Genomic DNA, 11,120 nt, shown 5'->3' with positions numbered 1-11,120 from the left:
ATTGTGCAGGGATACATGGGGTTGTCCTGCAAGCATGCCTGCGCACAAACGCCCCCTGTTGCTGGTTGCCTGGAATAGTGTTGCTTGGCTCAGTCTAAGCCACTACATGTTTTCTTTTCCCACTTACACAGCCTGAACTGTGTATGAACACTAGATGTTTTGTTCACTGTACAAACAGCAAGCAAACTGTAAGTAAATTGGATTAGATTGACTTCCTGTACCTTTAATGACTGTTTCCATGTTGAGGCTTCAAGAATAAGGATAGAATAAAGTTGTGGCACTAAAACAAACCATTCTGCCAGCATAGACAGAGAGAAATAGGCTATATTAGAAAGGTGTAGGGAGGCAGAGGACAAAGTACTAACCAGAAGAGAGACAAGACACAGTGTTACCATAACCAGCTGGGTTTGATGTCGTGTTATCAACAAAGGAAGAAAGGATATTTTTACAGACACTCTGTTTTTTTCTCCCAAAGAGGTAAAAACAAAACAAAAACACAAGCTTCTGGTCAATTGCAGTCACAAACTTGTGCCTGTCTCCCATGGAACACAACAGTGAAAAATGGCTGATGTTGCATTAAATGCATTGAAACACATATACATACATATCAAGGAGGTAAAAATCAGAATCCTTTGCTTAATTACAGTCACAAACTTGTGGACCCACACAAATAGAATTTCACAGGAACATGTTTGCATGCTACACAATAACTTTAAGCTTGCAAATAAACTTTGTAATGTAATTTACCTGAAAGATTAGACACTGAAATTTCTGTGACCACAATGTTGCTCACTTCTCCAGTGGAATACAATAGTGAAAAAGGAAGAGGTGAAAGTGGGAGACAGTTTCGTGGGCGTAGGAGTATAGAAACTCAAATGTTCCGCATATTGACTCTGGAGGTCTAACATGGTAAACTATACTTATTTACCTGCATTTAATTAAATTAAAACACACATATTGCTCATGCACATTTTATACATATTGCTGCTTTATAACTGAGTCTGTTACATAGAAATGAATGAACATGTGAAGACAGACATATGAACAGGATAGCTCAAGTGAAGCATATTGTCTTTAAGTACATCTTGCTTTTTTTTTTTTTTTTTAACACCCAAACGCACACATCCTAGGGCAGGGAGTTGGAACACCTATGGCCCATCATGCATGCTGTAACCTATATGGGTCTGGTTAAAGAAGCAGATGTAAGACAGAAGTAGGCCATAATAATTTTGCTATTTGGAGCCTGCCTCTTCATAAACCAGAATCTCAGCTCTCGACATGTCTTACATTCTGCGTATCTGTGTTGTCATCCTCCCTCCATTGATGACCTTTTTCTCCAGAGCCACAATGGCAGAGTGACGCTTTTCACTTGTTTGGAATAGAAACAGGCCTGACTACCTGAGAAGAGAGAGGCGGAAGCCTTGACGTCACACGGCCGTTGTCGTCGCCACATCACTTGCTGCCTTCACGGACCGTTTAGAGCTCGGAAATGTGACAACGGCAGTTTTAGAAGCCTTTTAAATTCCTGGGATTGTCGAAGATTATTATTAAAATAGATGTAATATATGAATATAAAACACCTGTTTATGCTTTTTGTGCTTGTGCTTGCCACGAGTTTGGAGGTAGATTAGAGTATTTCATAGAAAACTGTGAAAGTACTGTTGTTGTCATCGCGTCACATGAAAATTCCCGATTACGCCAGAACGCCTCAAGTGCCACCGCAGGTTTTGCGAAGAGGGAAGAGGATCCTCATTTGCGCTTTGTCTTTTAACAACATCCCTCTCTGTAGCTTATATTCCGTTAAAGTAACACGTTTCTTTCTACTAAAGTAACGCCGGAACAGCGAGGTGGTAAACCTCTTGAAGATGCTTCAGTCTCTCGCCAGCAATTCCTGTGTGCGTTTGATACAGAGTCACAAATCGACGTGGTATTTTGTCTCCCTGGTCTTGGGGTATCTTCTGTATCTCATATTCGGCGCCGTCGTCTTCTCGTCGGTCGAGCTGCCGTATGAAGACCTGCTTCGCCAGGAGCTGAGGTCCGTCAAGAAGCAGTTCCTCCAGGAGCACGAATGCCTCTCCGAGGAGCGTCTGGAGCATTTTTTGAAGAAAGCCCTGGAGGCCAGTAACTATGGGGTTTCCATTCTCAATAACGCCTCGGCTAACTGGAACTGGGACTTCACCTCTGCGCTGTTTTTTGCTAGCACGGTGCTGTCCACCACAGGTAGGTGTGGGTCACTGCTGGGCCTGGGCACTGGAGGTGATGCTGAGGCCGGTCAGGTGCGCAGCATAACATAGGACAGATATTTATGCTGTAAATCTAGTTGGATCCACTTTAAGAGCACATTGAAGGGTTAATTACAAAGCGTTGTTTTTCCAGAGTTACATTAGGCCACCACATGCTTAGCCTAGCCTTATTTACATGCACCTGAAGTGTGGTAATGCAAATTTGTCAGCATATGTAGTGTCCTTTCATTCATCATTTTCGTATGTATTACTATTGTTTAGCTTCATCCTCATTAGCAAGACCAAAACAATCTTACTTGATGTTACCTTTTGTTTTGGTACAGAAAATTAACTAATATATTCTCCTGTCTTGTATTTGTTTGCATGCTGATCACTGTCTTGCAGCCGACCCAGCCTTTAATAAATACAACGTTGCTGTAAGAGAGCAACCCTCTTGCAAAGTCCGCTTTATTTCTCCTGTATTCCAGGCAGAAGCAGGCCAGTGTCAGGGACAGACAGCTTTACACAGCGTCTATGTCAACATCATCATCTTGTTAACCTCTCCCTCAAGGTAGTATTCTAATTTAGGCAGACCCTTTGGACAAATTGTTTTGTATACCTTGTCTTAAGGTGTTCCGACAAGGTGAGCAGCAGTTGTGTTCTGTTATCTAGCGTTGCATAAAAGGCTTGCAGATGCTTGTCAGTCGGGAGACGTAAAGAACTTTAGTCTCACCACATAGCAGCAGTTTATCTGTGAGGTTTCAACATGCATGATTATGTAGATATTGTGTGCGCTAGTTAACTCTTTGCGTCTCGTTTAAGTCTCAACAAATTTGATGACTAAACAGACTTGTCAGACATGTAGACCAGATGGAGCTCTGACTCTTTGTAATTGTGTTTCATTTTGGCAGAATCTTGATCCTATTTATTACAAATCAACTTTGTTCATCAGCATTATGACAGACATGTTACAAAATACATTCCTAGAGACCACTGAGGTGTTTATTTATGTCTCACCAGCTTTAGAAGGGCAGGGCTCAACTTCCAGCCTTACATTCATCCTATTCTGAGCAGGGATTGTAATGTATAAATAACAAGCAGAAGCTGAAGGTCAGTAGTTTGGGCTTTTTCAAAACTTGCATAACAAGGACTCACACATTACCCTCCTCATTTGCACATTTATGTTAGTGAACCATGGTATTTTTAAGCCTCTTGTTAGTTTCCCTTCACAAAAACACGCCAGGTTTTTATACCTTCTTCACACCAACGCCACATAACTCCAAAACTACTCTCAGTTATCATCCTCCATTTGCATGTAACTGCCTTAAATGGGTCAGTACCTTGTTTATTGGGTTTTATTTCAATTTAATGACTGTTTGATTAAGGATTCTGTTTATGATAGATTTATTTCTTGGACGTTGCTCAGCGTGAGCATGTTCGCTCAGCCAATGTCTTAATAAAGCCAGAAACACACTGCGTTCCAAAACCTTGTGGAGGAAGCAATGTTGGAATAATTGTATGCATACCAAAAAAAAAAAAAAAACAGGATTACCACAGATATTTGCAGCATGTTACAGACATTCTTGTTTTGTTCACTGAGTAATCATGACACAGCATGTTACCATTAAATACAACTAAGGTCCATTGTAATAAAATAGACACAGGTACAATATGTTTGCGTACTTATTAATCCAATTTGTAGGGGAGTGTGGTACATAAATTCTGTCCTATGACTCATTTCACACCTGATAGGAAAAAACAGACTGTGAGAAGATTATTTGACAGTTATAATGAAAGTCTAATAAAAACATGTTGCGCTTTCATCTTAATCTCTGACACATTTTTTGTGGTTTTGGCTTTTTTCCTACAGGATATGGTCACACAGCACCACTGTCAGATGGAGGAAAGGCCTTCTGTATTATATACTCAGTGATTGGCATCCCCTTCACCCTCCTTTTCCTGACTGCTGTGGTGCAGAGGATCATGGTGTTGAGCACACGGAGGCCCATCATGTACATCCACACACGCTGGGGCTTTTCCAAGCCGCTGGTTGCCATTGTTCACGCCACTCTGCTCGCCACGTTGGCCGTCTCTTGCTTCTTTCTCATCCCTGCTGCCATTTTCTCAGCGCTGGAGGAGAACTGGAACTTCCTGGAGTCCTTCTACTTCTGTTTCATTTCTCTCAGCACCATCGGCCTGGGCGACTACGTACCTGGAGAGGCTGCTAACCAGAAGTTCAGAGAGTTCTACAAAGTGGGCATCACTGGTGAGTGCTGGATTTCTTTCTGTTTACAGCTCTTTCAATGGCAAGATGTCAGATCCTAAATTGATTCTGCTGCTTATTGGGATTTTTAATGGTACTATGTGAGACATTTCAAACCATTTCTATCATTTTCACATTTGATCCGATATTTTTTATAATTACAATTACCAAAAGATATTGTGGGATTAATTATATTATTTTTGGTTCCTGTGTTTCTCATAAACTCTTCTGCTCTCTGTTGTAGAGGATATCACTTGTACTTACTAGGTTAGCACTGAACAATATCTTCTTCCTTGTTTGAGCTATAAAGCAATAAAAAAAGCTGCCACACATCCTATATAATTAGTGTCTCACTATTTAACATACAGTATAGTAATGGTATCAGTTTGTTCAAGTGTCCCAGTGTCTCAGAAATAATGCTGTGATGATTTACTGTTGTGATAATATCCCTTGTAGCAGGTTTATGATGGTGAACTTCGATCTTTTCAGTGTGACATAGTCAGCTGGGTCTATTCTTTGACCCATTTTGTGATACCTTGATTACAAAGTGTTTAACACTTAAATAAAACTACAAATGCGCAGAAAGGATCCATACTAGTGCCTTCCTAAGAACAATTATATCTTTATAGACAAATAAGTCACAAAACAGCTCGGGTCATAGACAGGTGGAGTTAAAAACATATTTTTTTACTGCCCTGACAGACATAATAGGGATTAGCACTGTCTTGATCTTTAAAATGGGACATTATTACAAAACTTAAAAAACTGCAGCTGAACAAATTATTGTTATTAGAAATTATTTACCTGCATACTCACATTAGTGCCAAGGAAATTGCCCCTATAGGCAGCTTTCATTTCTGCACTCCACTGCAAATTTCTAAATGATGCAAAGCTCATTAAAACGGTCCAGCTGTAGCAGCTAATTTGTCTGCTGCTGCTGAGAAAGCAACATTTTCCTATGTATTTAAAGCCATATTAGTCAGTCAGATAGACCAAGATAGGAGCGGTGCTAAAAACAAATGGGCCATGACCTACTGGAAAACACGAGGCATTGACTGCATCTATTGGATGACATGTAGAACTTGCTGCCAGCAGCACTGTTAACGCTAATAGTGAACAGAATAAAAGAGAAGAAAAAAAAGTGGAGTCTTGACAAGCTGTGGGTGCGCACGAATGTCGAACGCTGAACTGTCTCCAGCATGCATGATGTGGGTGTGCGGCGTGCAGCAGAGACGTCATTCTGTAGGCGCAATGTGTCAGTCTGTAGGTGGAGAGAAGGCTCTAACAGAATGTGTTTGTATGCATGAATGTCCTCAGACACATCTGAACAACTTCCTCTACGAAGGATCGTGTCGGAAGTGACATCACCACTGTCTGTATTAATATTTGGGGGACTGAAACAAAATAACCAAACCACAATTTGAATCAAAAATAATGAATGTTTTGTCCCTCTTATTGGCATTATTTTTTGTTTAAATCTTGTTTTTGGTGATAATGAGTCACTGCTTTAATGATTTGCGTTTAGGATGTAGCACTGTAAAGACTAACACTAAACAAAAGACTGTTGTTTAAATGCTAAAATACAATAAAATAGCTCAAGTCTCACCAATGCCAGACTATATTTTTCCAGGATAAAGGGACTTCCAATAGTGCAGCTATAAATGAAAATAATAGTATGTTCAGTTGCTGATCTAGACCCACCTTATAGGGGATTTTGAGCATTGACTTAAGTGGTTTCTCTTTGTTTCTCTTTCAGTTAGCTTTCCACTGCCCTCTTGTGTCAGTTCATAAAACAACAGGGTTTGGGACAATAGTGAATAAATGCATTGTTTGTGTTTTATCAAAAGAGTGACATGCACAAATTATGAGCAGCTACCATGGTAAAATTACAACATCATAAAAGTAGCATCTATAAAATTTCACAGGGATACAAAAGGATTAACTGGTATAATTTTATGTCATCCACCAAAACTAAACGATGCATTCTAAAGACATTTAAATCCAGAGAAATGTGAAACTGATTTCATATCAGGGTTGCTATAGAAAATGTTTTTAATATGGTAGCAATAGCACTCCTCACTACAGGTCATTCCTCATACTTATAATCCCTGCTTTTGTGTTTATGTCCTCAGTCTACTTGATCCTGGGTCTGATAGTCATGCTGGTGGTGCTGGAGACCTTCTGCGAACTTCAGCAACTGAAACAACTGAGGAAAATGTTCTACCTCAAGAAGGAGAAGCCACAGGACCGCCTCGCTATTTTGGAGCACGACCACCTGTCCTTCACCACCGTGTCCAACAGAAGCACACCCCACAGCGACGAAAAAACCCAGCAGTTTGTTAGTGTCCCAACTCTGGCCTCTCCCAATGATGATCCTATGATCCAGTAAATGTCAGAGTAAACACCTAATAGGGGAGGAAAATATGAAAGCAGGGGGTAATGCACGCAAGAGTAGAGGTAGTAGATAGAATGAGTAGATCACCATCTCAGCTGTAGGCATTCTGCAACACTCAGCCCTGCAAATTTAGTAGTAAAACTGGCTGAGAATACTCAGATCAAGCAAACAGTCTTATCTACAAAACCACAGTACTGACAATATAGTATTACACAGCAGAGATTAAATTTAGGCACATTAATAAAGGAGACAATATTTTAACAGTGATTATGAACACAAAGTCAGGGATAGAAGAAAAGGCTTCTGCTGTATTTATGACTCAGAAACTAAGCGCCTTTATGAGCTGCATTATTTATTGCATATTTAGGAATACTTTACAAAGTAATTGGTCTCTTAAATCTAGCAGGAATACAGGACAGATCTCTGTTGTCTGTCACAAAATAGTACATAAATATGTATGTATCTTATAAATAGGGATGTTTAACAGGTATGTGGAATGTACATAATCAGGTAAATGTTTTAAATGTACAGTACAGAGGCTCCTTGAATTAACACACCTGCTAAAGATGAGCCAAAGTGGAGCCAGAACATACAAACATCTACAAGTAAATAGCAATCATTTCGGTTAACTTTGAGTTGTTTACTTGTAATGTATCTTCACATCCTTTTTTTTTTTTTTTTTTTTTTTTAAGCAATTTCTGTGGAGTGGTTTGTGATTGGTGCAATCTAATCAGTTTGTTGCTGTGTGAGCTCTACAACGCTTTATTGCATTCCTAGCAGTTGAATTGGCTCCTATTGATTTTTCTAAAAAAAAAAGTTTCAGGGCTCTGCTTCTGCATAATGTGGGTCACAATTGACTGAAAGAGAGGATACAGTTTGAAAGGAGGGACGATGAATCATGTTTATGCGCAATAAACAAGGCAGAGTTCAGAAGATGTCATAAAAGTATGCTATTTTTAAAAAGTGAAAGCAGACTTTGCTCCAGGAGCTTCCAAGAAGAAACAATATACTCCATGTGTAAGGACAGAGGTGTGTTTTGTAGCATCTTTGGGTCATCTTTATAGAGGTGTTGACTTTTCTGGTTGCTATCCACGTTGTCACATTTCATCGTGAGGGAAAATATTTTCTCATGTTGCAGTGCTATTTCAGAGTCGTCCATGTGTGAAGCACTATAATTTATTGATTTCGTCTGAATGGCTTAATGTGTGATGGACTGTGTGAAAAGGGAAGTGAGGTTAGCCCAGCTTGTAAAGGGAACTATAGAGGGCTGGCCTGTTGCATTTTACGGTCAATGAAGAGAGCTCTGTTTGGTACAGAAAAAAATAACGGTTGAAGTTTCTCTAAAAGAAAGGAGTTCAGATTTCATCCATGAAAACAGCAGATATTTTTATTCAAATGGCACTTGTGGATGATCTGTAAAAGCTTGGGAATTGCTCTAAGCTAGTAAAGCATTTGGTTGAACTATTTTACTGCATTTGGTAAATTTGAATGTAGAAATGTATATTTTTGAATACGACATAAGGGAAGTTTGCAACATTTTGTGACGTAGTGAAAGCAATTCTGTACTAGAAACAGTACAGTAGGAAAACTTGAAATTATGATTTCAAGCAGCAGGAGTGCAGCTAGAACATCCCAGGTCTAACTATATACCGCGTCAGTTTTAAATCTGCTTGTCAAACTAGAACCATGTTCAATATTTAAAGCGGTGGATATACACGCTTGCAAGTTTTTATGAGATATCGCTCCTCTGTAGTTTTAAGAATATATTTCTAAGTTAAGGAAAAGGTTTTTGTCTGAAGGAATAATTTCAAGTCAGTATCCGTCCTTTAATATCCCGCTTTGTGTACAGACGACCACACAAACAGCGCAGCGTACTGCTGTAACGACAATGTTTTTGTCATTTTTTATTTTGTAGTACAAATTACAAGAGAGACGTGCATTTTAAATTAATTTTAACAATGTCACAGTCTTGATAAGGAGTTGAAGTTCTGACCTCATTTTCTCTGGTACATTTACACATCAAGACAATGTCGCAGCTTTTTTTAAAGTCTTGAATGTCATGTTTTTTAATGCTTTTTGCTACAGTGAGATATGAGGCCTGGTCACAGCGCAGCTTTAGTCGTTGCTGCTCTGGATTATTTGAAACATTTGCGTAAAGGTGAGCTCAAGTGAAGCATCAAGGCCGCTTGTAAAATTAGCTTTGACTGTGTCATCCGATTCGTTCACTGATCTTTAATATTTTATGGATCACTTGTTCTTTTTTTTGTTTTAACCATTCTGGGCCTTCATGTGAAACAGTGATATCCTTCAGTTTGTCTGCTGAGAAGAAAGGGAACTTAAATTTTGCAAACGTGGATTTTCTCTTTTACTGTAAGATGTTTCACTGTTTTGTAGATACCTTAAATAGATTGATGTCAAGGCTTTGATCCTGCAGCGCTACTATTTTCAGCAGTGTTTGTCTTCATGCACATACAGTTTGTCTTGAATGTGAAAGCTGTCAGGTAAAGTAGTTCTAGTTTTGTTCAGGGAATACACATTGTGTAAAGGATTACAAATGGAAGCACACTGACATTATTTATTTATGCTGCGAAAACAGACATGTTTGGAATTTTTGTAGTCATAGGTTTTTGTAGATTTCATATCTCTTCTGTTGTTGTGGTGGATACTCTAGATTCATATGCACAGCTCAGTATTTCATTGTTGCAATACCAATATTGTAATACAGGGTTGCAATGGAGTAGTAAGGTTTTTATGTGAAATTCATTTTGTCATAAGAAACAAACACATGAACTGTACAATATCAGTATGTCTTAAATAAAGTGTTGGTTTCATTTTATTCTGTTATTAATCTGACTTTTTGTTCAGTCATTTTGTTCCTTTGACTCTTATCCAGAGCTGCTGCTGTGTGCTGAATGCTAAAACAGGTACTGACACTGACTGATCCAGTGGTAGCTCATGAGAAACGTGCTCCGATAGGAAAGTCAGCTCACAGCAACACGTGATTGTATAACATAAAATTTCCATAAAACTGTACTTCAAATGAATTCAAATAAAGGTGAGGGATGTGGACAGTTGGCAGGCTTCTTGGCACAGAAAACCATGTGGATGAATTGGACAGAAGAGCAGAGAAAACAACAACGGATGTTTGATGATGGTGATTATCTGTGGGGTCTTGGCTGGCTTTTAAAAAATGTTGAATACACTAGGTGTATCTTTTATCCCATCTTTGAAATTGAAATGGAGGTAGACGTTCAGCACATCCTTATCTCCATCACAGAGGAGCAGTAATTCAAGTTAGAGGTGAACAGAAGCCTCAGATATCCCAGCTAGTGATTGAATGGAAGATAATTTCCTTTTAAACAGTGATGAGACTCATTACATGGGGCGCTTCATAAGAGAGAGGGCATTGTTGGCTGTTGAAAGACACTGATTTATTATGGGAACCTGTGAAGAATATTACACAAGGCTTTTGAATTTGTAGAACATATAGCAAGTTTGGGATGACAAGATAATATCTGGCACAATGAAATATACACAACAAACATAATGCTGCTCTTGCTGTGCATTTGTTTTGTTTCTTCATCTGCCAGTTATGATGTGATGCTTTCCAACATCACCCCAGTGCTGCAGAATATATTGTGTTTTGTAGCTACGGGCTGCATATGTCTCTCTAAAGAAAGTAAATTTAATTGTGCAAAGCTTTTGTTTTATTTAGCAGCTGTATTCCTTATTGAAGAGAAGTGTAATTACCTTTGACATGCAGGCACCTCTCGCTGCAGAGCCACCGAGCCGACATCCACGTTCTCAAGTTTAACTACACACACAGAAAAAAAAAGATTGGGGAAGGCAGCTCATACACTTGCTCGCAGCACGTATTCATTGGATGCACATTGTGAAACACAATTACCTGTGGGCGCACAGTAATTGGAAATAACTGTCGAGGATGTCAGCCAGTTTGATACAGTGCTCTACATTGAGAATCAACACTAAATAGCAATTGTGTTTGTTCATTTATGTGATGTAATTGCAACGGAGCACCGTAATCACATTAAAACCACTATTTTAAAGTTTATACTTAGCTAAATTTAAATGACATTTTCTGCATTTCTTATACTTCAACTTTAAATATAATTTACAGAACAGCATGCAATTGACAGCCTCGTCTTTGCTTTTGTGCACTGCAAATTTTATTTGATTTGATTTATGCAATAACATTTGTAATATGGACAATGATCAATGG

General features: G+C 38.9%; 1 protein-coding gene across 1 annotated transcript; it reads left to right on the top strand.

Moving 5' to 3' along the window:
• Positions 1 to 1,702: 1,702 nt before the first annotated feature.
• On the top strand, positions 1,703 to 9,716 carry kcnk1b (potassium channel, subfamily K, member 1b). The gene is made up of 3 exons (XM_023261813.3): positions 1,703 to 2,220; positions 4,093 to 4,488; positions 6,618 to 9,716. Exons 1-3 carry the CDS (start codon positions 1,866 to 1,868, stop codon positions 6,872 to 6,874), a joined length of 1,008 nt encoding a protein of 335 aa, XP_023117581.2. The 5' UTR covers positions 1,703 to 1,865; the 3' UTR covers positions 6,875 to 9,716.
• The last annotated feature ends 1,404 nt before the right edge of the window (positions 9,717 to 11,120 follow it).

This window comes from Amphiprion ocellaris, chromosome 16 (genome assembly GCF_022539595.1).
Source record: "Amphiprion ocellaris isolate individual 3 ecotype Okinawa chromosome 16, ASM2253959v1, whole genome shotgun sequence".
NCBI classification, from domain to species: Eukaryota; Metazoa; Chordata; class Actinopteri; family Pomacentridae; genus Amphiprion; species Amphiprion ocellaris.
This window is presented reverse-complemented; position numbering and strand designations above follow the sequence as displayed.

What these genes read in the sequence shown, in the direction of transcription:
- kcnk1b (XM_023261813.3), top strand. Translation starts at nt 1,866, where the DNA reads ATGCTTCAGTCTCTCGCCAGCAATTCCTGTGTGCGTTTGATACAGAGT. An exon ending in CACGGTGCTGTCCACCACAG is followed by an intron (nt 2,221 to 4,092) that starts GTAGGTGTGGGT and finishes TTTTTCCTACAG; the next exon opens with GATATGGTCACACAGCACCA. An exon ending in CTACAAAGTGGGCATCACTG is followed by an intron (nt 4,489 to 6,617) that starts GTGAGTGCTGGA and finishes TTATGTCCTCAG; the next exon opens with TCTACTTGATCCTGGGTCTG.